Below are 25258 nucleotides of genomic sequence, written 5' to 3'. Positions count from 1 at the left end.
ACCAAGCTGGTCAAAAGGCAGCAAACGTGGGGCAGCTAGGTGGCACAGTGGATAGAGCACCGGCCCTGGAGTCTGGAGGACCTGAGTTCAAATTCGGCTTCAGACGTTTGGCATTTACTAGCTGTGTGACCCTGGGCAAGTCACTTAACCCCAAATGCCTCACCAAAAAAAAAAAAAAAAAAAGGTGACAAACGTTTGGGGCATAGCAGCTCTTGAAAAACAACTTCCAGGTGCCAGAGGTGCTAGGAATCTGCATTATCCGGAGCGTCCACCCTGATGAAAGCCTGGCTCCTTGACTTAAGCGGACCCAGAGTACTCAAAAAGAAAGATTAACTATAAATAGGCTGAAAAACAAATCTTCATTACAGGCTAATAACCGAGGGATGCAATCCACTTCCCCTAACACTGATCTCCTACAGGGCTAGCAGGCGATTATCGAACCACCACCACCAGCAGTACGTCGTTAGAATAATCAAAATGAAGAAACGAGGCACAATTCAGAATCCATGAGAAGTGTCGGGCAAGGCTGAAGGACGATGAAACGCTTAAGGTTAGAAATGCAGCCCGACAAGTGCAGGGGACGGCGTGGCCGCCGTGCCGGACAACGTGGACGACCCCGCTCGGCCGCCCCGGTTTCTGGGCGATGACAAGAGTCCCCAGGAAGCGGGGACCTGAGGCGGGGGGCGATCCTGCCGCCCCGGGCACACGAGGGGAGGATTCTCGGCAGGCGGCCGGCGATGGGGAAGGCGCCCCTGCCTCGGCATCGGAAAAGCCGCGGCCGGAGCAGAGCCCTGCGGTCACCCCGGGGCCCGAGCCGCACGGGCCCCTTCCCAGCGGGGGTCCTCCTCGGGCCCGGCCAGGGCAGGGCCCCCGCCTCGGCTCGGAGCAAAGGGGGGCACATCCGGGGGTCGGGGGGCGCGGAGGGAAGGGTGACGAGAGCAGCGAGGAAGGCTGCTGGGGGGCGCGGGGGGGGGCGCGGGGGCAGGTCCCGAAGCGCTGGGGGCCCCTCCCCCCGCTCACCGTGAAGGTCCTTCTGGCCGATGTGGTGCGTCCGGATCAAGGAGGAGAGCCTCCTCACGTCGCCCTTGAACACGCACTCGTGCACGGGGTAGAGCCCGTGGCCCCGGCCCGGGTCCGAGGCGGCGGCGCCCGCGAGGGAGGAGGACGAGCCGCAGCCGGGGCCGGCCGGGGCCTGCGGCGGCTTCAGCGGCAGCCGCGGCTGCGGGACGGCGGGCGGCGGGGGGTGGCCGCCGCGGGGCCCCGGCCGGCCGCCCTTGCCGCCGCCGCCGGGCCCGGCCCCGCGCGCCGCCGTGAAGGGCCCGGGGGCGGCGGCCGCCTCGTCGTCGCCCGGCTCCAGCAGGTCGCCCTCCTCCTTGCCGCAGGGCTTGGGGTCCCTCCGCAGGGAGCGGATCTTCTCGCCGGTCATCGCCGCCGCCTCCGCCGCCGCCGCCTCGGCCTCGGGGGACTCCGGGGGGCGCTCAGAGCAGCCGGGGCGGCCGCGGCGCGCAGCATCCACTCCCGCCGCGGCCCCGGACCCGGGCCGCACGCATGTCCCGCCGCCGCAGCCCGTCCTGGGCTCGCTGGGGGGAGCTCGAGCCTCGCCTCCCGCCGCTCGGCTCACAGGCCGCGGCGGCCCACGGCCATCTTGCCCTGCCCCGCCGCTCTCGCGAGAGCTGCGCGGAGGCGGGGAGGGGCGCGGGACCAGCCCGGCCCGGTCAGGAAACACCGCGAGAGGAGCGCGGCCCCGCGCCCGCTCGGCCTCGCCCCATGCCGGCTCGGCGGCCCTCGCCCGAGCGCCCTCGGCTCCCGGGGGCCCGGGGCACGTGCCCAACTCGCCCCGCCCCCGCGGGCCCGCCCGAAGGGTCTCTAGCGCGCCGGCCGGAGCGGAGCACAGAGAGCCCGTCGGGACCGCCGCGGACACCCCGCCCCCACCCCCTCCGCCGAGGGGCCCCCCCCACGAGCCTGTGTTACCTCCCCGCCGCCCCTCGGCTCGGAATGTGACGTCATCGCCCGGAAGTGATGTCACGCGGCGGCTCCGCGCGCCCGTCCGGCCGGGCGAACATGACGTCAAGCCTCGGAGGCTCGAAACGCGGCCCGCCGGGAAGCCCGACTGGCCGACCGAGGCGACCTTCGTCGGAGGGGGGAGGGGGGCAGAGGGCCGTGGCCTCTACCCACGTCGAGCACCAGTCAACCGGCAGGGGGGTCTTCCATCTTCGAGCACGCCACGTGCCGGGCCTCCTCAGCCGAGGCAGGGACAGGCCTCGCCATGGGGGGGGGGGAGGGCATTGCGGGGGGGGGGGGGGGGGGGGGCTCACTGTCTTGTAGGAGCCAAAGCTGCATTAAAGGGGGCTGTTACCCGTGGTAGGAATAAGGGCCCGGCCTGGGAGGGGGATTCCAGAAAAGGGCCACAGCCCAACGGGCATCGCCAAAGAACGAGGAGGCAGAAATAGCGGAGGATGCCGACCCACCTGGGGCGGGGGTCGGCAAGATACCGGGTCAAGCCCTGGGCAGATTGGGGCACGGGGCACAGGGCAGGGGTGAGCACTCCAACCAGGAGGAGGCCAGCCGTGCTCCGGAGCCGTCAGCGGGGCTAGGCCCACAGAATGAGTCCAGTATAACCTGGCCACGGGACGGGATGGCATCGCTTTCAGTTGGACGCCCCTGCTTCGGAAGACTTAACGGGTCCTTCCCAGAACTTCTGCCCTCGAGGGTTTTCGGGTGACTCAGCCATCCCCCACCCCCTGGCTGGCTTCACACTCAGGCCCCCAGCTCCTCCACTTTCTAGTTCCAGACCTGTCAATCAAATGGTCATTGCCCCCCCCCCAACACTCTCCTTTTATCTTTCAGAATGTAAATTTGTTTCTTCCTCATTTTCAAAGAGACCGATGACATCATAGGGCCATATCATGACTCATTCCCGAATCGGATTTAAGAGAGGCAGAGTTGCACGAAGTCATCAGCCTCACTCTCTTCCAGAGTCATCAAAGTCCACTGGCCAGACAAAAGTCAGGGTGACTGGCTGAGGCCCAGGTTGCAGCACATGACCTCGGCATCTTTGGTGTCTGACAAAGCTCCAGTGGCTCCACAGACCGCTTGTCTTCATCTGCCCATTATGCCAAGGGAAGAGATCATGGGCTTGGGGTAGATACCTCCCCAGCTCATTGCTGGCTTTGAGGCCTGTGAATTGGTTTAGCCCATCTGGGGTGTAGCTGCACAAGCTACTACTTCCTGGAACCACAGGTGAGAATCGAATACCAAGTGAACAGCAAAGGTGAATGAGCAATCCTGAAAAGTCCCCCTTGACCGACAGCCCCCAACCTGTGTTATCTGTACCTGTCCTGGACTGTAAGCTCTTCCTGTTTCCTTTGTGTCCCCAGAGCTTAGCACAGTGTTCGGCTGCTCTGGCCTGAGCTCCTAAAGCTGTTTCATTCATTCATCTATCACTTGAAGTAAGGCTGGGGGAAAGTTGGGCTGGTGCCAGGTTGTGGAGGACCTGGAAGGTTGACCTGTGGTACCCCATCTCCCATCTCTTTGGTTCTAGTGCTGGAGCTAGCTCATACCAAAGGGAATGCTCAGTTGTCAGTGTGAGCATTTGTACCTTAGAAAGCTACATCCTGGGAGCAGCTAGGTGGTGCAGTGGATAAAGCACTGGCCCTGGATTCCAGGCTCAGACACTTGACACTTACTAGCTGTGTGACCCTGGGCAAGTCACTTAACCCCCATTGCCTTGCAAAAAAAAAAAAGAAAGAAAGCTACATCCTGCAATTCCAGGCTCAGTTTGTCCTTGTGAATTTATAAAGGTGTCCTCTCGGGGCAGCTAGGTGGCACAGCGGATAGAGCACTGGCCCTGGAGTCAGGAGTACCTGAGTTCAAATCCGGCTTCAGACATTTGGCACTTACTAGCTGTGTGACCCTGGGCAAGTCACTTAACCCCCATTGCCTCACCAAAAAAAAGGCGTCCTCTCTGCATTTCCCCCTTCCCCAGAGGCTTGGGAAGCAGCAGCACCTCTCAGGGAAGACCTAAGCACTTTTTTGAGCAGGTGGAAAGTAGGAAACTGAAGACATGTGAGAGAGATGGGAAAAGGGAGAGTTGTTAATAACATCTTGACTTCACTTAATAATAACTTCACCCAGCAAAAGGTACAAGAACTAACAAGGAAAATCTAGTCCCAGTCTGCTTCACACTAACAGGGAGGAAGGAATCTTTAGAAGAAGGGACCACTCCCTCACAGAGGAGGAGAGCGAAGACGACTAGTTCGATGTGTAGCCTAGATTGAAAGCTGTGTCTTCTTGGCTATAAAAGGTCCAGTTAGATTCAAAAGATATAAAGAAGGTCAGGTTGACTGACACGGTAACCATTTGAATGCGAAAGCAGTTTGAGGAAAGACTCAGCTCACTGAAGGCTGCTCCCCTAACCTTAGCATTCTGCCATGAAGGGCTAGCAGATTTAAGTAAGGACTTAAGAATTTAAATATGGTGTTTTACAGGATACAGTTTTCATGTTTGGGCCTGCCTTGCCCACGCTAACAAGGCTACACAGCCACGTACCATGGGCTGAGCCACAGAAAACAAAATGACCCTAAGGATCAAGGGGAAAACATCCAGTTGTTCTGTGCTGACACTTGGCTAGCTGGAGACCTGGACCGAAGAGGGGTGCCACTGGAGTGGGCAGAGCAGTGCCACAGAGGGAGTTAGGGAGGGGACTGTGGAGAGGGGCCTCACACTGTAGACCACTCAGGCCATGCACTAGAGCCCTGGGAAGCAGGACTAGGAGTTCCCTGCTTTCTCCACCTCTGGTATATTCTAGATCAATCCCAGCAGCCCCCACAGGATACGTCTGACACACCCTATCAGGCTTTCTGGAGTCTGAGCTTCATTCTAGAAGGGGTTAGTACATTTAACTGTTGGCATCCTTGTATCTCTGAAAAAGCATACAGCATCACCCTCTGAGGAGCAGGTTCCTTTCATCATGACCAGTGAGGATTTTGTTGACTATTTGCTATTTTGTTTTCATTTTTACAAAATATTGTTGCTAAGTAATAATGTGAGTAAGTAGACTGAACATGGACATGGAAGTCAATAGCTCTGAATTCCAAATGAAACTCCTGTGTACTTAAGATGGGATCTTGTATCTCTCTGTTTCGCCTGATGAAAGAATGAATAGTGCCTGAGTGGTGTGTAAAATGAAATAACAGCAGAGACTGATAAAGCAGCTCCTCCCATTTAATATTATATAGAGGGGCAGCTAAATGGCGCAGTGGATAGAGCACCGGCCCTGGAGTCAGGAGTACCTGAGTTCAAATCCGGCCTCAGACACTTAACACTTACTAGCTGTGTGACCCTGGGCAAGTCACTTAACCCCAATTGCCTCACTAAAAAAAAAAATATATATATATATATATATATTATATAGAGATTAATTGGTGGATGTGAACAGGCTTCAATTCATTCCAAATGAGGAGCTGTGCAAATGTGACCTCTTGAGGTGAACTGATATGGGGAAGGAGCAGATCAAGCACTACAAAGGTGGATGAAATCATAGATCTATCCATGTAGGAAATAAGTAGATACAATTAATAGTGGAATTTATTAATCACACCCCACCATTAGGTTCAATGTATAAGGTAAACAGGTATGACTTGAAGGATTGTTCCCCCTCCTTAAATATTTTCATTCTTTTTTTGTCTAAAAAATAACACAAGATGGCATTTTTCTAGATCCCATATTAAGACAGCAGGGCTTAGGAGAATCCCATTTGGCTAGGCAATATAACCCTATGGCAAATCAAGTTAAACTATCTCAAGCAAGCCTGGAAGCAGATGTCAACAATCCAGTTTCAAATACAAAGAACACCCCCTTCCCTGCAGAGGAGGCATCTAAATCTCTTGCCAGGCTTCAATCATTAGCTCCCATAGCCAGTCCTGACAATTTGCTTCTATTATAGGCCATCCTGGGAACTTCCCTTTGACCCAACTAATTTTGCTCAGCAGATCTAGCCAGGTCCACCTTAACCAATCAGAACAGGCCTTCATTGGCCAGAAGAAAAGGTTGCCTGGGAGACAAGAGGCTTCCAAAGCTCTTGGTGGAAGAGATCCCTCTGTTTAAGCCAAAGCTTAAACACATTGTCTTTGTCTTTCTCTCTCTGTCTCTTTCTCCACTTCCCTATCTTTGTTTTCCCTCAAGAAAAGAAAAGGGCAGAAGAGGGAAGAGCCCCAAAATGAGAAAGGAGGAAAGATGATCCTATAAAAAACGTTTCCAGATTGGTAAGTGAGATGTCGTGGTTGTTAGGATGGTAGAGGATGACTGAAAGGGAGCAAGGCAGTGTGATGTGTATTGGAGGGAGGGTGGGAAGGGGGTTTCCTTGAGGATACATTAAAGATTATAGGAGAAATAGATATTAAAAACAAAAAAGTAGAAATAACAAAACTACAAACTGGTTCTTTGAAAAGACAAATAAAAATGATAAAACCAATTCAGTCAAAAAAACAGCAAAGGAGCATGGCGAATTTACAACAAAACCAGGAGAAATAAGGAAAATCGAACATATTATGCACAGTTATATGCTAACAAAACTGGGAACACAAAAGAAATCAAAGAATGCCGTTAAAAATATAAAATTCCCAAACTGTGAGAAGACCAGGTAGATAAATAACCCAATTTCAGAAGAGGAAATGAGGAACCACCAGGGGGAGGGTGGGGCAGAACCCCACCCACTCCTGATGTATTCATGAGAGAATTTTATCCAACTTTTTTTTTAATGCTGCAAATTTTAAATGGGCAGTTAGGTGACATAGTGGTTGGAATGCCAGTCTTGGAATCAGAAAGGTTCATCTTCCTGAGTTCAAATCTGGCCTCATACACTTATTAGCTGTGTGACCTTCATCTGTGAAATGAGCTGGAGAAAAGTAGCAAACCACTCCAGTGTCTTTACCAAGAAAATATTAAATGAGGTCACAAAGAGCCAGACACAAATGAAAAATGAAAAATGAACAGAAACAACCAATTTTAAATAGATTTTATTCCTCATGATGAAAAGTACATTTCCACTTGTTTACAGTACTGATAAAATGCTATGTTGTTCACTTCTCTCCTTTTGTACACATTCAAATATTCAGAATGGCCAGATTTACACAGTAGCTTAAATGTCACTTTTTAAAACTGCACATTGCCTTGGCTACAAATTTGAATCCATCAAGTTTTGGAAAGCTGTGTGGAATGTTCTTTTTTCTGGGGTTTTTAGCTTACCTTTTAATTGGTTTGTCCAGTAGAAGCACCTCTGGATTGAACTGCTCCAACCCCTGGGAATTGACCGGGCATGCCTCCGGGCATGCTCCCTGCTACACCTTAGTAACGACCAGGTTGCAGACCCCCCAATTGTTTTTTTTTTCTGATTCTCATATTCTCCTCAGCAGTCTGATTCTTATCCATGCAGTTAATTATTTCATTATGTTTGTCAGGGATCTTCTCTTTGTCTTCATTACCAATTTTATCATGGATTTTCTCATCCTCTGGTGTAGCCTTCATGTTGAAAGCATAAGATTCAAGTGCATTCTTCTAACTTGTCTGCTTTTTAATGGCAACTGGAGGTCCAGACATTCCTATTTCTTTTTTTCTTTCTTTTTTGTGGGGCAACGAGGGTTAAGTGACTTGCCCAGTGTCACACAGCTAGTGTCAAGTGTCTGAAGCTGGATTTGAACTCAGGTCCTCCTGAATCCAGGACTGGTGCTTTTTCTACTGTGCCACCCAGCTGCCCTTCAAATGCATTCTTGGAAGGCACCTTGTTACTCCACTTTTCATCTTCAGTCTTGCATATTTCTCAGCCTCCTGGACCATGTGCTCAAGGTCTTCTTTGCTCAGATGACCTTTGTTATTGGCAATGGTGATTTTGTTCTCCTCATCAGACACATTGAAGTTGCCATTGGCACCAATGTCAACTGTTCCTTCAATCTAAGGAATGACTGCCCCTGGGTAATTCCTGTGAGTTTAAGCTTGCCGGCCAGGCTGTTATCCTTTGTCATTGCTCTCTCACCCTCCAGGCTGGTTGTCCCAATGGGCAGTAAAGGTCTATGTCTGCTTGGTGGCATTGTTGGATGAGAGCTATCATAACTCCACCAGCAGTTTCAGTTTCAAGGGAAAGAAGAGTGATGTCCAACAGCAGCACATGCTGCACGTTCTCAGTTTTATCTCCAGACAATAGAGCAGCCTGAGCAGCTGCACCATAGGCAGCAACTTCACCAGGATTGATGCTCTTGTTGACTTCTTTGTCATGGAAAGAGTCCTGCAAAAGCTTCTGGGTTTGTGGGGTCCAAGTGGAACCACCCATCAAGATGATATCATGAATCTGTGATTTATCTAGTTTAACATCTCTTAGGGCCTTTTCTACAGGGGCCAGTGTGCCTCAGTAAAGGTCAGTGTTCACCTCTTCAAAATGAGCATAGTGGGGCAGCTAGGTGGCGAAGTAGATAGAGCACTGGCCCTGGAGTCAGGAGGACCTGAGTTCAAATGCAGCCTCAGACACTTGACACTTACTAGCTGTGTGACCCTGGGCAAGTCACTTAACCCCAATTGTCTCACCAAAAAAAAAAATGATCATAGTAATAGAGGTATGCAAGTCAATACCTTTATAGAGGGGAATCAATTTCAAAACTGGTTTGGAAGAGGATGTTTATCACATTTACAAGTGGTACATAGTTGGTAGTCAGCCCTCTTGTTCTCACTGCTATCCTTATGCTTTCGCTTGAACTCAGCAATGAAATGACTGACCACACAGTTGTCAAAGTTCTCCCTAACCTAGTGAGTACCCCCAGCTCTGGACTTGATTTCAAAGATGCCATCTTCAGTAGGAAGAATGGAGCCACTGAAAATGCCTCCTCCAAGGTCAAAAATCAATACGTTTTTCTTGGTACCAATCTTTTTCTTTTTTCCAAGCCATGAGTGCAAGCAGCAACAGCAGTTGGTTTATTGATGATTCAGAGCAGTGATTGAGGTAATTGAGCCTACTGATGGCTCCAGCGTCTTGATGGTCTGATATTGGGAATCATCGATGTTGACTGGTTCTGGGACAACATCTGTAACAGTCTTCCCAGGGTAAGCTCCAGCAACTGCTTTCACTTTGATCAAAACCATGGAAGACACTCCTTCTAGGTAGAAACCTTTGGTCTCCCTTTTGTACTTCATTTGGATGTTAGGCCTGCCTGTATCATTCACTACCAGGAAAGGCCAATGCTTCACATCTGACTGTAAAATGACATTATCAGATTTGGTGCCAATCCTCATTTGGTATCAAAGATTGTATTGGTGGGGTTCATTACAACTAGATTTGTGGCAGCATCACTCATTAAATGTTCTCTGTTGATAAAGGAAATAGAGCTTGGGGTAGTCCGATTTCCTTGATCACTAGCAATGATTTCCACTTTCCCATGTTAGAAGACTCCCACACAGGAATAAGTGGTGCCAAAATTAGTACCATCTGCAGGCCCTTTTGACGTGGTTGTGGGGGTGTCAGGGTCATAGTCGACTGATGTGGAATAAGAATGATTGCTGTTGTGCTGAGTAACTCTGCCAAATGTTTAAAGAACAGCTAGTGCCCATACTTCATAAATTATTCTCCAAAATTGAGAAAACACCCTACCAGCATTGGTTTATGAGACAAATATTGTCTTAATACCCAACTAAACCAGGGAAAGATAATACACGCAAAGGAAACTTCAGGCCTGTATCATTCATGAATGGGAGGAGAGGGCAGCAAAAGGGAGGGAAGAGTTCAGAATAAGCATTTATATAAAACCTATTGTGAGGGGCAGTTAGGTAGCGCAGTAGATAAAGCACTGGCCTTGGATTCAGGAGGGCCTGAGTTCAAATCCAGCTTCAGACACTTGACACTAGCTGTGCGACCTTGGGCAAGTCAACCCTCATTGCCCCACAAAAAAACAACCTATTGTGTGCCAGGCTTTTTACAAGTATTATCTAATTTGATCCTCACAACAACCTTGCGAGGCAGGTGCTATCATTTTACAGTTGAGGAAACTGAGGCTAACAGAAGTTAAATAATGGCCACTGTCACATGGCTATTAAGTGTCTGAGCCCAGATTTGAATTCAAGTCTTCTTGACTCCAGGCCCAGTGCTCTGTGCCCTTTGCCACCTAGCTGTCTCTTAGCATTAAATATACTTTACAATTCTTTGCTATCACAAAAAATACTGCTAAAAATATTTCTTGTTATCAGTGGTTTCCTTGTAGGATAAGTCCAGTAATGGAGTCTCTGGTTCAAAGGGAATGGACATCTCAGTCACTTGGTTTATATAATTCCAAATTGTTTTCCAAAATAATTGTACCAGGGGCAGATAGGTGGCACAGTGGATAAAACACCGGCCTTGGATTCAGGAAGACATGAGTTCAAATTTGGCCTCAGACATTTGACACTTACTAGCTTTGTGACCCTGGGCAAGTCACTTAATTCCCATTGCCCTGCAAAAAAAATAATAATAATTGTACCATTTCACAGCTCCACCAACAATGTACATGAATGTAATGGAATATTATTGTGTCTCTAAGAAATAGTGAATGTTGATGAATAAGCATTCAAAGATCTACTTTCTGGTATTGGTGAATAACTAAAGAGATCAGTGAAACAGACTAGACAGGGGAGAATCAGAAACAGTGGAACTTGATAACCTAGTGTTTGATAAAGTAGAAAACAAATTACCTAGGAAAAAACTTCTTATAAAAACTGCTAGAAAAAGTGGAAAAGTCTGGCAAAAAATTAGGTTTAAACCAACACCTTAGACCCTATTCTACAATATATTCTATATGGATATCTGACCTTAATATTAAGGATCATACTATAAAAATGTAACATTTAAAGATCAAGCATGACTCATATGAATAGATATGAAAGGATACCACCAAACCACCCATTTGTGGAGGTAGAGGGTCAGCAGATATTATATATTGCATGTTTCAGATGTTTTCAATGTATTAATCAGTTGTGCTATTTTTTCCCCTTCAAATAATACCATTTGTTATATGTTATATGGCTCTCTGGAAGAGAGAAAGGGAGGGAAATAAGAAACAGGAGACATCAACAAAAACTTGTTTTAAAAAAAGAAGTTATCGTGTCACCAGTTGGGGAGGGTGCAAACTCAGACACCACATGCAGGCAGATAATATACGTGGGTGGACACGAATAGAAGGAATACATAGAGCAAGAGAACAAAGAGGCTCCGGTGCAAGGAACATGTGTCCTCAGCATATGCATAGAGGGCACACATATGCAAACATGTGACCAAGAAACACAAACAGCCAGGGGAGTAAATCACAACTCCAGTGTTAAAAAGCCACTGGCCTCCATTGGTCATGTCAGATTGATGCTTTTTTCTGGGCATCAGCAAGTCAACCAGCAGCGTGCTAAGCACTACGGGTACAAATGAAAGCAAAAGCATAGGCCCTGCCCTCAAGGAGCTCACAGTCCAATGAGGAGAAAACATGCCAATGGCTGTATCCAAACGATCTGTCATACCTGGAATTAGAACATGGAGGATCATGTGTGAGGAACAGCAAGGACATGGAAAGGAGTATGGTGTAAGAAAATGACTAAAACATGCAAAGATTGTTCAGGTAATAAAGGACTTTAAAAGCCATAGGATTTCATATTTGATGCTGAAGGTAATAAGAAGCCACTGGAGTTTATTTAATGGGGGAAGGTGGAGGGGGTAGAGAGGGAGGCGGGCAGAGGAGGATAAAGTAGAAAAGATAAGACATGACAACTGAGTAGATGTTGGGGTGGGAGAGAGTGAGGCTTAGAAGATGACACCTACACTGTCAGCCTGTGCTACTAGGAGGATTATGGCACCTTTGACAATAATAGGGAAATTAGGAATCAGGGAGAGTTTGGGGTGGGGGGTAAAATAATGAGTTCAGTTTTAGACCTGTTGAGTTCTAATAGGCATTGGGAATGTGAGACTAGAGGTCAGTAGAGAGATGAAAATTATGTAAATAGATTGAGAATAACCAGAAGAGAGATGATAATTGAATCCATGAAAGCTGATAAGTTTACCAAATGAAATAGTATGGAAGGAAAACAGAAGAGGACTCAGGACATAGACTTGGGGGATTGCCAGTGTTAGTGGTTATGACATAGATGAAAATGTATCAGATAAGACAGAGGAGTACAGATAGGACAGGAGATACCAGTGTAACAAAAACCATGGGGCAGCTAGGTGGCACAGTGGATAGAGCACCGGCCCTGGAGTCAGGAGTACCTGAGTTCAAATCTTGCCTTGGACACTTGACACTTACTAGCTGTGTGACCCTGGGCAAGTCACTTAACCCCAATTGCCTCACTTAAAAAAATATATAGCTGGAAGGGTGGGGTAAAGAAATGCACTGGAAGAGAAGGGAAAGGAGAAGAAAACTGGGGAAAATTATCTCACAAAAATGGGATGTACAAGGAAGGAGCCATATGGGGCAGGAGTGGGAAACATTTGAACCCAGAAAAATAGGAGAGAAAGGGATTAAGGGAAAGGATGGGAAGGGATGTAGAATAAAAAAAGGTAAAGTAGATTAACAAAGGCAACAGTCTGAAGCAAAACAAATTCTTGAAGATGGGGGTGGGGCAAGGAAGTATGTTAAAGAATGGGATAAAGGGAAATAATACAGCAATTGTAACTGAATGGGAATAGGATGAATTCTCCCATTAAACAGAAGAGGATAACAGTGCATTAGAAGCCGGAATCCTAGAATATGTTGCTTACGAGGAACAGACTTGAAACAAAGGTATACACCGAGTTTAAATAAGGGATCAGAGTAAAATGTGTTATGCTTTAGATGAAATAACAAAAGGCAAAGATAGCAATCATGATCTCAGACAAAACAAGAGCAAAAATAGACCCAATTAAAAGAGAGAAACTGAAAAAATACATTTTGCTAAAAAGGACTCTAGGCCATGAATTAATAGAAATGCTAAACATGAATGTACCAAATAGCATAACAGCAAAAGTCTTAAAGGAGGACTCTGTTCCTGCCCCCAGTTTGGAATTGGCCAGTCTTGCTCCCACCTAGGCGAGGGGAAGTGAGCCCGAACTGTAGCTGTGGGGGCGCCCCTCTAACATCCTCTGGACAGGTTAATCTTGGCTAGAGTCCCCCCAACTTTAAAACCATGGCCTTTTCCTCTATCCTGGTACTGGGCTGAGGGGCGGTACTGAAGCCCATACAACTAAAACCATGGGGGCTTCAAGAATTTGCTTCAAGAGTTTTTCTCTCTACAAAATCAGGAGGCAATAAAAAGGAAAAATAAAAGAAGTCTAAAATACAACAGCCACCACAAAAGACTGAAAATGCTGAGCTATTTGATAATACTACATATAAGAACCTTCAACACCATAACTACAACACTTACACCTTCTTAGATTTTAACCTGGATCTTTTGAAATTTAGGTTGCCTCAGCCATCCTCAGGACAAGAGTCACCTAGACACTGAGTGTAAAGTTAAAAGAAAACTTTCTAAGTTTCTCTGTGATTCAACTTGTTGCTGCATTTTCTCCTCTATAAATAAAACCAATTCAACAGAAAAAAAAAGGAAGTATTAAATCAGTTAATATTGAATAAGAACCTAAAAGAATATTTCTCAGCTGTGCATGGCACCATAACAAAAATTGACTATGTATTAGCACATAAAAAACCTCATAAACAAATGTAAAAAAAGCAGAAATATTACACATTTTTCTGACCATAATGCATTAAAAATGACATTCCATAAAGATCTTTGATATAAAGATTAAAAAATAACAATTCCAAAGAATGAGTGAGTCAAAGAATAAATCATAGAAACATTAATATCATTAAAGAGAATGACAATAATGAGAAAACATACTAAAATTCGTGAGATTCAGCCAAAGCAGTGCTTAGGGGGAATTTTCTATTTCTAAATGCTCACATCAATAAAAGAAAGAAGGAACAAATCAACAAATTAAGCAACTAAAAAAAAAAACCAACCTAGAAAAGCAAGAGATTAAAATTTTCTAATTAAACACCAAAGTAGAAATTCTGAAAAATCAAAGGAGAAATTAATAAATTGAAAGTTTTTTTTAAATTGGACATTTAAATAAAACTAGGTTTTTTTAAGGGAAAAAAGCAATAAAATAGATAAGCCATTATCTACTTTGATTTTTAAAGAAGGAAAAGAGAAATATCAAAAATGAAAAAGGTAAATGTGAGGGGGAGATCCATCCTCTTCTCAATAATTCTCAGGAACTCAGCAGCGAGGTGACAAAGGCTTTATTTTCTCCTCATGAGAAGGAGGCACCCTAGTGTGCAGCTAGTGGGTGCTCAGAAAGGGGGCTCGAAGGCCCCGTTTTATACCCTAGTCCCTAACGCAAATTGACCTTCCCCTTTTTCATCACTGGTTACAATCTACGAGGAAAAACTAGCTAATCGGAACGCAGTATTCCCACCCCTCTTCCTTGTATGGGCATAACTCAGGAGTGGACCTTATACTTCCTTATATGGACAGAACTCTGGAGAGGACCTAAGTGAGACCAGGGCTCCTTGAACCATGTGACCTTGCTAACCTGAGGGGGAGGAGGGGATCTGAGACCTTTGTCCCACAAACAGGTCAGGAGGAGCATGACTGACTTGTCATATCCACATTGAGAGGAGACAACTACCCATTTCTCACAGTAAATTTGTAACCAGTGAAGAAGAAATAAAAGCAATTATTAAGAGCAATTCTACCCAATTGCCAACGAAATAGACAATCTAAATAGAATGAATGAATACTTTTTTTCTTTTCAGGGCAATGAGGGTTAAGCGAATTGCCCAGGGTCACACAGCTAGTGTCAAGTGTCTGAAGCCAGATTTGAACTCAGGTCCCCCTGAATCCAGGGCCTGTGCCTTATCCACTGTGCCACCTAGCTGTCCGGAATGAATGTTTACAGAAATATAAATTCCTGACATCAGAGCAGGAAAGAGAATACTTAAATAAGCATGTCTTAGAAAAAGAAATTAAACAAGCCATAAATGAACTCCCAAATCAAAAACTCCAGTATTAGCTGGAATTTCAAGGGAATTCTACCAAATATTTAAAGAATAATCAATTCTAATTCTATGTAAACTATTGGGGGGGAGTGACAATGAAGGGGTCCTATCCAAATTCCTTTTATGACATAAATATGGTTTTAATATCTAACCCTGGAAAGTAAAAAAAAAAAAAAAACCCTAGACCAATTTCCCTAATGAATATTGCTGCAAATTTTTAAAATAAAATACTAGCAATGACTGACCACAATTTCAAGACCCATAATGAATCAGAAGTTCCAAACAGACTATTCATATTGAGGAGAAGCAGCTTAAGGATCCTACAAGGACATCAACCTTCAGAGCACAACAGAGAGCTGCCCACTCTGAAAGGGAGCTTCATCAGGACAGCAGGGAGGGAAAAATGGCTTCCATTGATCAAGGAACTGTGAGGTACTCCTTTGTCACATATGTTCTCTAAGCTTGAGTACACTTTCCCATGTACTCCATATGCATAAAGAGTATATCCCAGATTTTAGGGGAGATATTTCTGGACCATCTCTGCTCACTATACTACCTAAACACACTTGATCATGAATGACAAGTATTTGAGTGACTTATGTAAGGCTTCTAAAACATGCAGATATGCAAAATGACACAGACCCACACCTATGGGGACTGGGATTTTCTAATCACATTTTCTGACCCCAGTTTCAACAGGAATCAAGTTATGAGTAGGGTATTGAAAGCACTAATAGAAGGGTTGTCAAAACAGGAAGCTCTTCTCTCACCACTCTGGAAATCTGATGGATAGCCTGCTTCTCTTTCCAGAAGCAATTTGAAGAGAAAAGGCAAGGAACAAAATTAAGTGAACTTGGGCATGCTTTTTTCCTAAAGTTAGATTATATCTCCCACATTTGGAAAACCAAAGTTTTTGTAGGGAGCAGCCCAGTTATACTGCAGCCCACTTTGGCATTTTACTTCTCTCACCTCCCCTCTTCTCAAAATTATTGGGACACTCTCATCCTATCAAGGTAGTAAAGGACTTTGGGTGTCCTTAGGAATGTGGAATATATTAGCTAGTAAGGAACTGATGACAGTCTATCAAGAAAAACACTCTTATGTAACGAGTACCTGTATTACCATACTATCAGGTTAATGGAAAGGGTTCTAGATTCAGTCAGAAGATCTGAGTTCAATTCCCAGACCTATCATTTACAACCAGTATGACCTTAGGTAAGTCACCTACCCACACTGGGCCTCAGTTTCTTTATCTGTAAAATGAAAGTATAGCATTTGATGCCCCTTCTAGCCCTAAATTTATGATTCTTCATTAGTAACTAGTTTACAGAAGTTGCAATTCCAGTTTTTAGACTTATACACATATTTTTCTAGTTGGTTATAAATATGGTTTTCTTTTTAATAAACATTTTGATTTAAAATTTTGAGTTCTGGGGGCAGTTAGGTGGCACAGTAGATAAAGCACCAGCCCTGAATTCAGGAGTACATGAGTTCAAATCCGGCCTCAGACACTTGACACTTACTAGCTGTGTGACCCTGGGCAAGTCACTTAACCCCCATTGCCCCGCCCAAAAAAAAAGAAAAAACCACCAACAAAATTTTGAGTTCTGTCTTCCCTCTTCCGGTGATGGACTTGACAGAAATTTAAAATGGTTCGGCATCTGACATATTGCCATAGGTTGTCTTACAACACAGCTTCCAACAAAACTCGGCTGTCACCAACCCCAGGTAACAGAATTGTTTACCTCTATACTAAGAAAGTTGGAAAAGCACCAAAATCAGCCTGTGGTTTGTGCCCAGGAAGACTTCGAGGTGTTCATGCAGTGAGACCTAAAGTTCTTATGAGGCTATCAAAGACCAAAAAGCATGTCAGCAGGGCTTATGGTGGCTCCATTTGTGCTAAATGTGTCTGTGACAGGATCAAGTGTGCTTTCCTGATTGAGGAACAGAAAATTGTTGTGAAGGTGTTGAAGGCGCAGGCACAGAGTCAAAAAAGCAAATAAAAAGGATATGTTTTTTTGAATAATAAAGAAAAACGAAATGTGAAAAAAAAAATTTTGAGTTCTAAATTCTATCCCTCCCTCCCTCCCTGCCCTCCCCACTTCCTGAGGCAGTAAGCAATCAGATATAGGGTATACATGTGCAATTATGTAAAACATTGCCACATTAGTCATTTTGTATAAGAAAAAAAGAAGAAAAGAATGAAAGTGTCTGTGTTCAATATCAGTTCTTTCTTTGAAGGTGGATAGTATGCTTTATCATTACCCTTTGGGCATTAGAATGTAAGCTCCTTGGAGGGGTGGAGCCAAAATGGTGGAGGAGAGGCTGTGACTCCCACAAGCTCCCAGTAAACCAATCCACTCACTCCCAAATAATGCCATTTAAAAAAGCACCCTAAGTCACATAAGAACAGAGTGAAACTATTTTCCAGCCAAAGGTGGAAACTGGGATCACCTGCTGATAGGGCTGAGAGGGAAGCTCAGTGCACATGGTCCAGACCCAGCCAGGAACAGACCGCACCTCCAGAGTGTCTGAGTTTTGGGCGCCACCAGCTTCTTCTGAGGCTCGACTCATAGACCGGTGAAGGGGTTTGCTAGTTGGCCAGGGTGAAGTGGCTGTAGTCTCTGCTGGAGTTGGGGTGAAGTGCCTTGGTTCTGAACCAGTGGGCCAAATCAAGTGGTGGTGACCCAGTGGGGGAGGGGTATAGGCACACCAAGCTTCTGACCTTAGAGATTCAGATTTCAATCAGACATCTGCTTCCAGATTTAGATGAGTTGGCAAAGAAAGCAGCAGACTATAGAAAGCTTTTTTATGGGTAAAGTAGACCAGAATACACCCTCAGAAGGAGAAAATAACAAAGTCAAAGGTCTAACATCCAAAGCTTCCAGGAAAAATATGAATCGGTCTCAGGCCATTGAAGCACTCAAAAGGGACTTTGAAGAGAAAGTAGGATAGATAGAAGGAAGATTTAGAGAGATGGAGGAAAGAATGGAAACAGAAATGACAGCCATGCAGGAGAGTCATGAGAAAAAAGTCAACAGCTTGAAAAGCCAAATGGAAAAGGAGATACAAAAGCTCTCTGAAGAAAATAATTGCCTAAGAATTAGGATTGAACAAATGGAAGCTAGTGACTTTATAAGAAACCAAGACACAATAAAGAAAATCCAAATGAATAAGAAAATAGAGGGCAATATGAACTATCTCCTTGGAAAAACAGCTGACCTGGAAAATAGATCCAGGAGAGATAATTTGAAAATCATTGGACTACCTGAAAACCATGATCAAGGAAAGAGCTTAGACATCTTCCAAGAAATTATCAGGGAAAATTGCCCTGATATTCTAGAAACAGAAGGTAAAATAGACATTGAAAAAATCCAGGAATATTATAGCCAAATTCCAGAGATCTCAGGTCAAGGAGAAAATATTGCAAGCAGCTAGAAAAAGGAGTTCGAATACTGTGGAGCTACAGTAAGGATAACACAAGATCTAGCACCATTTACATCAAAGGACTGGAGGGCATAGAATATGATATTCTGGAGGGCAAAGGAATTGGGACTACAGCCAAAATGCACATACCCAGCAAAACTGTGTATAATCTTTCAGGAGGAAAAATGGGACTTCAATGAAAAAGAGGACTCTCAGACATTTGTGATGAAAAGATCTGAACTGAATAGAAAATTTGATTTTCAAATACAAGACCCTAGAGAAGCATAAAAAGGTAGATGGCTGGGGCGGGGGGGGGGGGCAGCTAGATGGCTCAGAGGATAAAGCACCTGCTCTGGATTCAGGAGGACCTGAGTTCATATATGGCCTGAGACACTTGAAACTTACTAGCTGTGTGACCCTGGGCAAGTCACTTAACCCTCATTGCCCTACAAAAAAAAAAAAAAAAAAGGTAAACAGGAAAAAGAAATCATGAGGCAGTAGGAAATAAAAATGGCCGCAGAGGGGACCAGGTCTGTGCTGTTCGTGTGTCTGGGTAATATTTGTCACTCACCTATAGCAGAAGCAGTTTTTAGGAAACTTGTAGCTGATCAAAATATTTCAGATAAGTCGAGGACAGACAGTGCAGCCACATCTACATGTGAAATAGGAAACCCCCCCTGATTATCGAGGGCAGACTTGCATGAAGAAGCATGGCATTACCATGAATCATATTGCCAGGCAGATTACCAAAGAAGATTTCCTGACTTTTGATTATATACTCTGTATGGATGAAAGCAATCTGAGAGATTTCAATAGAAAAGTTAATCAAGTTAAAAAGTGCAAAGCTAAAATTGAACTTCTTGGAAGCTACGATCCACAGAAACAACTTATTATTGAAGATCCATATTATGGAAATGACTCTGACTTTGAGACAGTATATGAGCAATGTTTGAGGTGCTGCAAAGCATTTTTGGAAAAATCTCATTAAGGCTCACACTCATTTGTTGCTAAAGGACAACAGTGATTGACATCGACTTTAAAATGATGTATGTATATCAGTTGTTGTGTTATTAAAGAGTAATAATGTAATGCATTTGGAGACCATCATTGTTTGTTCTAATTTTAAAAGGTAATTGAAAAACAGTCATTATTTTTGAAGCAAGAACATTAAATCAATTATAATTGTCAAACTAGCTAGAACTCCCAATCTGTGCCTCAGATTTTAAAAATGAATTAATTATATAGTGAAACAGACTAAAATTTGCATGAGAAAACTAGGAAACCTCAACAACACAGTCATTTATTGACTATTTGATAGATTTTTACATTGGAATAGCTTTGGTTATGTCTAACTGTGGTCTTTAACAAGTAATGAAAGCATTTACCTTTATGTCCTAGACAATAGAAGATAGCTGAAGTCATTGTGAAAGGTTCAAGAAAAATATATTTTGGTGTGTCAGCAGTCATTTGATGGCAATAACTTAATGAAGAACAAATATTCTTTCTGTTCATCTTTATCATCTTTTAATATTTTGTCTGTCTATTAAAATAAATATAACCTCTGCCATATGAGTTGAGTTATAAATACAATTACATTTTAAGGTGAGGGAATAAGAAGGAAAATTATTTATGTAATTAATCTTTAGGACCTGATTAATCTCTTGATCTTTATAGGATGTCCTAAAAGTGTTAATACAATTTTAAATCATTAAAACTCTGGGGACACCCTGTATATAAGAACTTTCAAAGAAAAGTCAGTTGACTTCCATTGTCTCCCTCAAATTTTAGATTTATCACAAATGGAAGAACATTTTGCTATTTTAGATCACTTGGACTCTGTTATATTATCAATTTGAGATAAGTTATTTTGCTTTCAACATCACCTGACAATCACCTGAAAATTCAACTATACACAGGTATAGATATTGAAATAAAATGAGCATTTGGGATCAAAAGAAGCAAAAAGTACAATATGACAAAATATTATTAAAATGCAGTACCTAGAGAAATTTGGAGTGTGTTAATAGCTTTGTTTTCATCCATGTTGAACAAATTTGTAGGATATGTGTAATATCAAATTGAAGGGATTAAATTTTAATGCATTTGGATGCTTCACACAATTTAATTGTTTTAAAAATAAATAGAGATACAGGTCTGGTTCCTAACTTTTTTTTTTTATGTTGTCAAAGAAATAAAAAAAAAAATAAGAGTGAAAAAAAATCATGAGGGATATTAAAAGATTAAACTGTTTATATCCTTACATGGGAAGATAATATTTCTAACTCATAAGATCTTTCTCAGTATTAGGGCAGCTGAAAACCATATACTTAGAGGGCACAGGTGTGAATTGAATATGAAGGGATGATATCTTTAAAGTATTTATTTTTTTTTATCCTAGTTTTTTGTGGAGCAGGAAGGGTGGGGTGGTTCGTGTCTGGGGTCATATTTGGGCTCAGGGCCTCCTGGGTCCAGGTCTGGTGCTTTGTCCACTGTATCACCTATCTGACCCATGATGACATCTTTAAAATAAAGTTAAGGAGGGGCAGCTAGGTGGCACGGTGGATAAAGCACCGGCCCTGGATTCAGGACTCCCTGAGTTCAAATCCGGCTTCAGACACTTGACACTTAACTAGCTGTGTGACCCTGGGCAAGTCACTTAACCCTCATTGCCCTGCAAAAAATAAAATAAATAAAGTTAAGGGGTAAGAGGAATGCACTGGAAAAAATTGAAAGGGAGAGGTGGACTGGGGGAAAGTAGTTCACATAAAAGAAACAAGAAAAAGCTTATGGAATGGAGGGGAAGATGGGGAAGGAGCAGGGGAGTGAGTGAACCTTAATCTCAGAATTGGTTCAAAGAGGGAATAACATACACACTCAAGTGGGTATAGTAATATATTGTGCCCTGAGTAAAAGTGGGAACAGAAAGAGATTGGAAGGGAAAAAGGCAAAGGAAGGAAGGGTAGGTTGGGGGAGGGGGGCAGTAAAAAGCAAAACACTTTTGAGGAGGGAAGATAGAAAATAGAGTAAATATCAAGGGGAGAGAATAAGGTGGAGGGTAATACAGTTAGTAATAATAACTGTGAAAGAAATGAGCAGGATGATATCAGAAGGACATATGAAAAATGCAAGCCATCAACAGAGGAAGAACTGATGGTGTCTGAATACAGATTGAAGTATAATTTTATTTGTTAGCTCATCTTTCTAAAGTTATTTTTCTATTTTCTTTTATGACCCGACTAATAAAAAGATGTGTTGTATAACTGCACATGTATGACAAAATGCATTGCTGGATTTCATAGGGAAGGTCAAGGAGGGAGGGAAGAAGAAAATTTAGAATACAAAGTTTAAAAAAATGGATGTGAAAAGTAATGATGAGCAGAAAGAGTTCAGAGAAACCTGGAAGGACTTAAATGAACTGATGCTGACTGAGAGGAGCAGAACCAGGAGAACATTATACACAGTAAAAACAATGTTGTGTGATCAACAATGGTGATAGACTTGGCTCTTTTTAGCAATGCAATTGTCCAAAACAATTTCAAAGAACTTCATGCTAGAAAATGTTCTCAACATGCAGAAAAAAAAAAAGATCTGTGGTTTATAAACACAGATTGAACCATACTGTTTCTACTTTTGGTCTATTTTTTCCCTTCTTTTTTGAGTTTTTTCCCTTGTGCTCTGATTCTTCTTTCACAATATGACTAATGCAGAAATATGTTTAATGTGATTGTACATATATAACCTATATCAGATTGCTTTCTGTCTTTGGGAAGAGAGAGGGAAGGGAGGGTGGGAGAAAAATGTGGAACTAAAAATCCTATGAAAACAAATGTTGAAAACTATCCTTATATGTAATTGGAAAATAATAAAATACTTTGAAAATAAAATATATATATATATCATTACCCTTTGGGATTATTGTGGATCATTGTATTGCTGAGAATAGTTAAGTCTTTCCCAGTTTCTTCATCAAACAGTATTGCTATCTCTGCACAATGTTCCTTTGGTTCTGCTTACTTCACTATATATCAGTTCATGTCTTTCCAGGCCTTTCTGAAATCATCCTTCTTATTTCCATTCCATTTCCATTCCAATAATATTCCATTCCAATCATATGCCACAATTTGCTTAAGTATTCCCCAAATGATGTGCATTCCTTTGATTTTCAATTCTTAGCCACCACAAAAAAAGAGTTATTATAAATATTTTGGTACAAATAGGTCTTTTTCTTTTTGGGGGGATGTCTTTGGCATCTAAACTTAGCTGCTGTATTGCTGGATCAAAGGTTTGCTCAATTCATTGTATGCCCTTTGGACATAGTTGCAATTGCTCTCCAAAATGGTTGGATCAGTTCACAATTCCACCAACAGAGAATTAGCATCCAGGTTTTCCTATATCCCCTCTAACATCCAACATTTTCCTTTTTTGTTATATTTGCCACTCTGATAGGTATGAGGTGATACCTCAGAGTTGTTTTAATTACACTTCTCTGATAAATAGTGATTTAGAGCATTTTTCATATGAGTATAGATAGCTTGTATTCTTATAGAATGACTTGTATTCTTATAGGTTTGACTCAGTTTTTTAAATATTTGAGAAATGAAGCCTTTATATTTGTTGCAACTCATTTTGGTTGCAAATATCTCTCATAAAGACCTCATTTCTCGAATATATAGAGAACTGAGTCAAATTTCCAATTGATAAACGGTCAAAGGAAATGAACAGGAAGTTTTCAGACAAAGAAATCAAAGCTATAATCATATAAAAAAATGCTCTAGATTGGGGCAGCTAGGTGGTACAATGGATAAAGCACTGACCCTGGATTCAGGAGGACCTGAGTTCAAATCTGGCTTCAGACACTTGACACTTACTAACTGTGTGACCCTGGGCAAGTAAGTCACTTGACCCTCATTGTCCCACAAAAAAAAGAAAGAAAGAAAGAAAGAAAGAAAGAAAGAAAAAAAAAAGAGAAGAAAAGAAATGACAATCAGGCATGGAAATACTTGTATGAACTGATGTACAGTGAAGACAGCAGTACCAAGAGAATATTGTGCACAGAGACAGCAATATTGTTTGATGAAGAAATATGAAAGACAACTATTCTCAACAATACAATGATCCAAGACAGTTTCAAAGGACTATTGATGAAACATCCTATCCGCCTCCAAAGAAAGAATTGATATTGTTTGAACACAGACTGAAGCCTGCTATTTTTCACTTTCTTTTATTCAAGCTTTCTTATACAAAATGACTAATATGGTAATGTTTTACATAATCATACATGTATAACATATCTGCTTGCTTACTTTCTCAAGGGGAGGACAGGGAGGGAGGGAAGGAGGGATAAAAATTAGAATCTAAAACTATAAAATAAAAATGTTTATTACTTTAAAAATAATTTTGGTTGCATTGGTTTTGTTTGTGCAAAAGCTTTTTAATTTTATATGATCAAAATTATCTATTTTACATTTTATAATGCTCTCTATATCTCCTTTGCTCTTAAATTCTTCCACTGTCCATAAATCTGACAGATAAACTATTCCATGTTCTCAATTTGCTTATGGTATCACCCTTTATGTGTAAATCATATACATAATTTGACCTTATTTTAGCATAGGGTGTAACATTTTGGTCTATACCTAGTTTCTGCCATACTGTTTTCCAGTTTTCCCAGCAGCTTTTGATAGGTAATGAGTTTTTGTTCCAAAACTATGGGTTTATCATATACTAGATGATCATAATCATTTACTGTAATGTAATTCATACCTATTCTATTCCACTGATCCACCTCTCTATTTCTTAGTCGGTACCATATTGTTTTTTATTTTTTGTTTCTTTGTTTGTTTTTGGTAAGGCAATTGGGGTTAAGTGACTTGCTGAGGGTCACACAGCTAGTAAGTGTTAAGTGTCTGAGGCTGGATTTGAACTCAAGTACTCCTGAATCCAGGGCTGGTGCTTTATCCACTGTGCCACCTAGCTGCCCCAGTACCATATTGTTTTAAGAAATATCGCTTTATAATATAGTTTGAGATCTGGTACTGCTAGACCACTTTCTTTTGCATTTTTCATTGATTCCCTTGATGTCCTTGAGTATTTATTCTTCCCAATGAATTTCATTATTTTTTTTTTGCTTTATAAGATAATTTTTGATAGTTTCACTGATGTGGCACTAAATAAATAGGTTAATTTAGGTAGAATTGTCATTTTTTATTACTTTGGCTTTGCCTGCCCATGAGTAATTAAGATTTCTCCAATTGGTTAGATCTGACTTTATTTGTGTGAGAAGTGTTTTATAGTTCTAGTCATATAGTTCCTGGGTTTGTCTCACCAGGTAGACTCCCAAGTATTTATATTGTCCACAGTTATTTTAAATGGAATTTCTTTCTATTTGTTGCTGCTAGACTTTGTGGGTGGCATTTAGGAATGCTGATGATTTATGTGGGGATTTTTTGTTTCCTACAATTTTGCTAAAGTTGGTATCATTTCAAGTTGTTATTTAGTTGATTCTCTAGGATGTTCTAAGTATAAAACATCATGTCATCTGCAGAGAGTGATTGTTTTGTTTCCTCATTGCTGTAAATACGGTTTTCTCAGGCTGGTGTGGTATAATCAATAATTGGGAAAGTCCAGAGTATGACACTTGTGCCAAGAAAGACAATTCCAAAGCCTAAGGTCTTAAACTTACTACAGCTTCTCTGCAAGGACTCTGGAGAAAGGGACTTGCTTTCTGCGGCACTGAATGTATGCTTGGTGGAATGTAAGCTCATTGAGTGCCAGAAGGATTTTGTTTTTGTTGTATGCTT

At 42.7% G+C, this 25258-nt stretch overlaps 2 protein-coding genes and 2 pseudogenes across 2 annotated transcripts in view; 2 read left to right on the top strand and 2 right to left on the bottom strand.

Annotated features, from left to right (window-relative positions):
* ANKRD13C (ankyrin repeat domain 13C) overlaps positions 1–1578 on the bottom strand; it is a 74498-nt gene extending 72920 nt beyond the window's left edge. Inside the window, exon 1 of the mRNA XM_044001048.1 lies at positions 1021–1578. Coding sequence (XP_043856983.1) covers positions 1021–1426 — 406 coding nt within the window. The 5' untranslated portion in view covers positions 1427–1578. The remainder of the gene's footprint in view (positions 1–1020) is intronic.
* Positions 1579–7337: 5759 nt separating this feature from the next.
* On the bottom strand, positions 7338–11356 carry LOC122753655 (annotated as a pseudogene).
* Positions 11357–16681: 5325 nt separating this feature from the next.
* LOC122726107 (60S ribosomal protein L34-like) lies at positions 16682–17035 on the top strand. The gene has a single exon (XM_043963623.1). It carries the CDS (start codon positions 16682–16684, stop codon positions 17033–17035), a length of 354 nt encoding a protein of 117 aa, XP_043819558.1.
* Positions 17036–18968: 1933 nt separating this feature from the next.
* LOC122755595 lies at positions 18969–19551 on the top strand (annotated as a pseudogene).
* The last annotated feature ends 5707 nt before the right edge of the window (positions 19552–25258 follow it).

This window comes from Dromiciops gliroides, chromosome 4 (genome assembly GCF_019393635.1).
Source record: "Dromiciops gliroides isolate mDroGli1 chromosome 4, mDroGli1.pri, whole genome shotgun sequence".
Taxonomy (NCBI): Eukaryota; Metazoa; Chordata; class Mammalia; order Microbiotheria; family Microbiotheriidae; genus Dromiciops; species Dromiciops gliroides.
The sequence above is the reverse complement of the archived record's forward strand: the minus strand, read 5'-3'. Positions and strand labels throughout refer to the sequence as shown.

Coding starts and splice junctions, on each gene's coding strand:
- LOC122726107 (XM_043963623.1), top strand. CDS start 16,682: ATGGTTCGGCATCTGACATATTGCCATAGGTTGTCTTACAACACAGCT.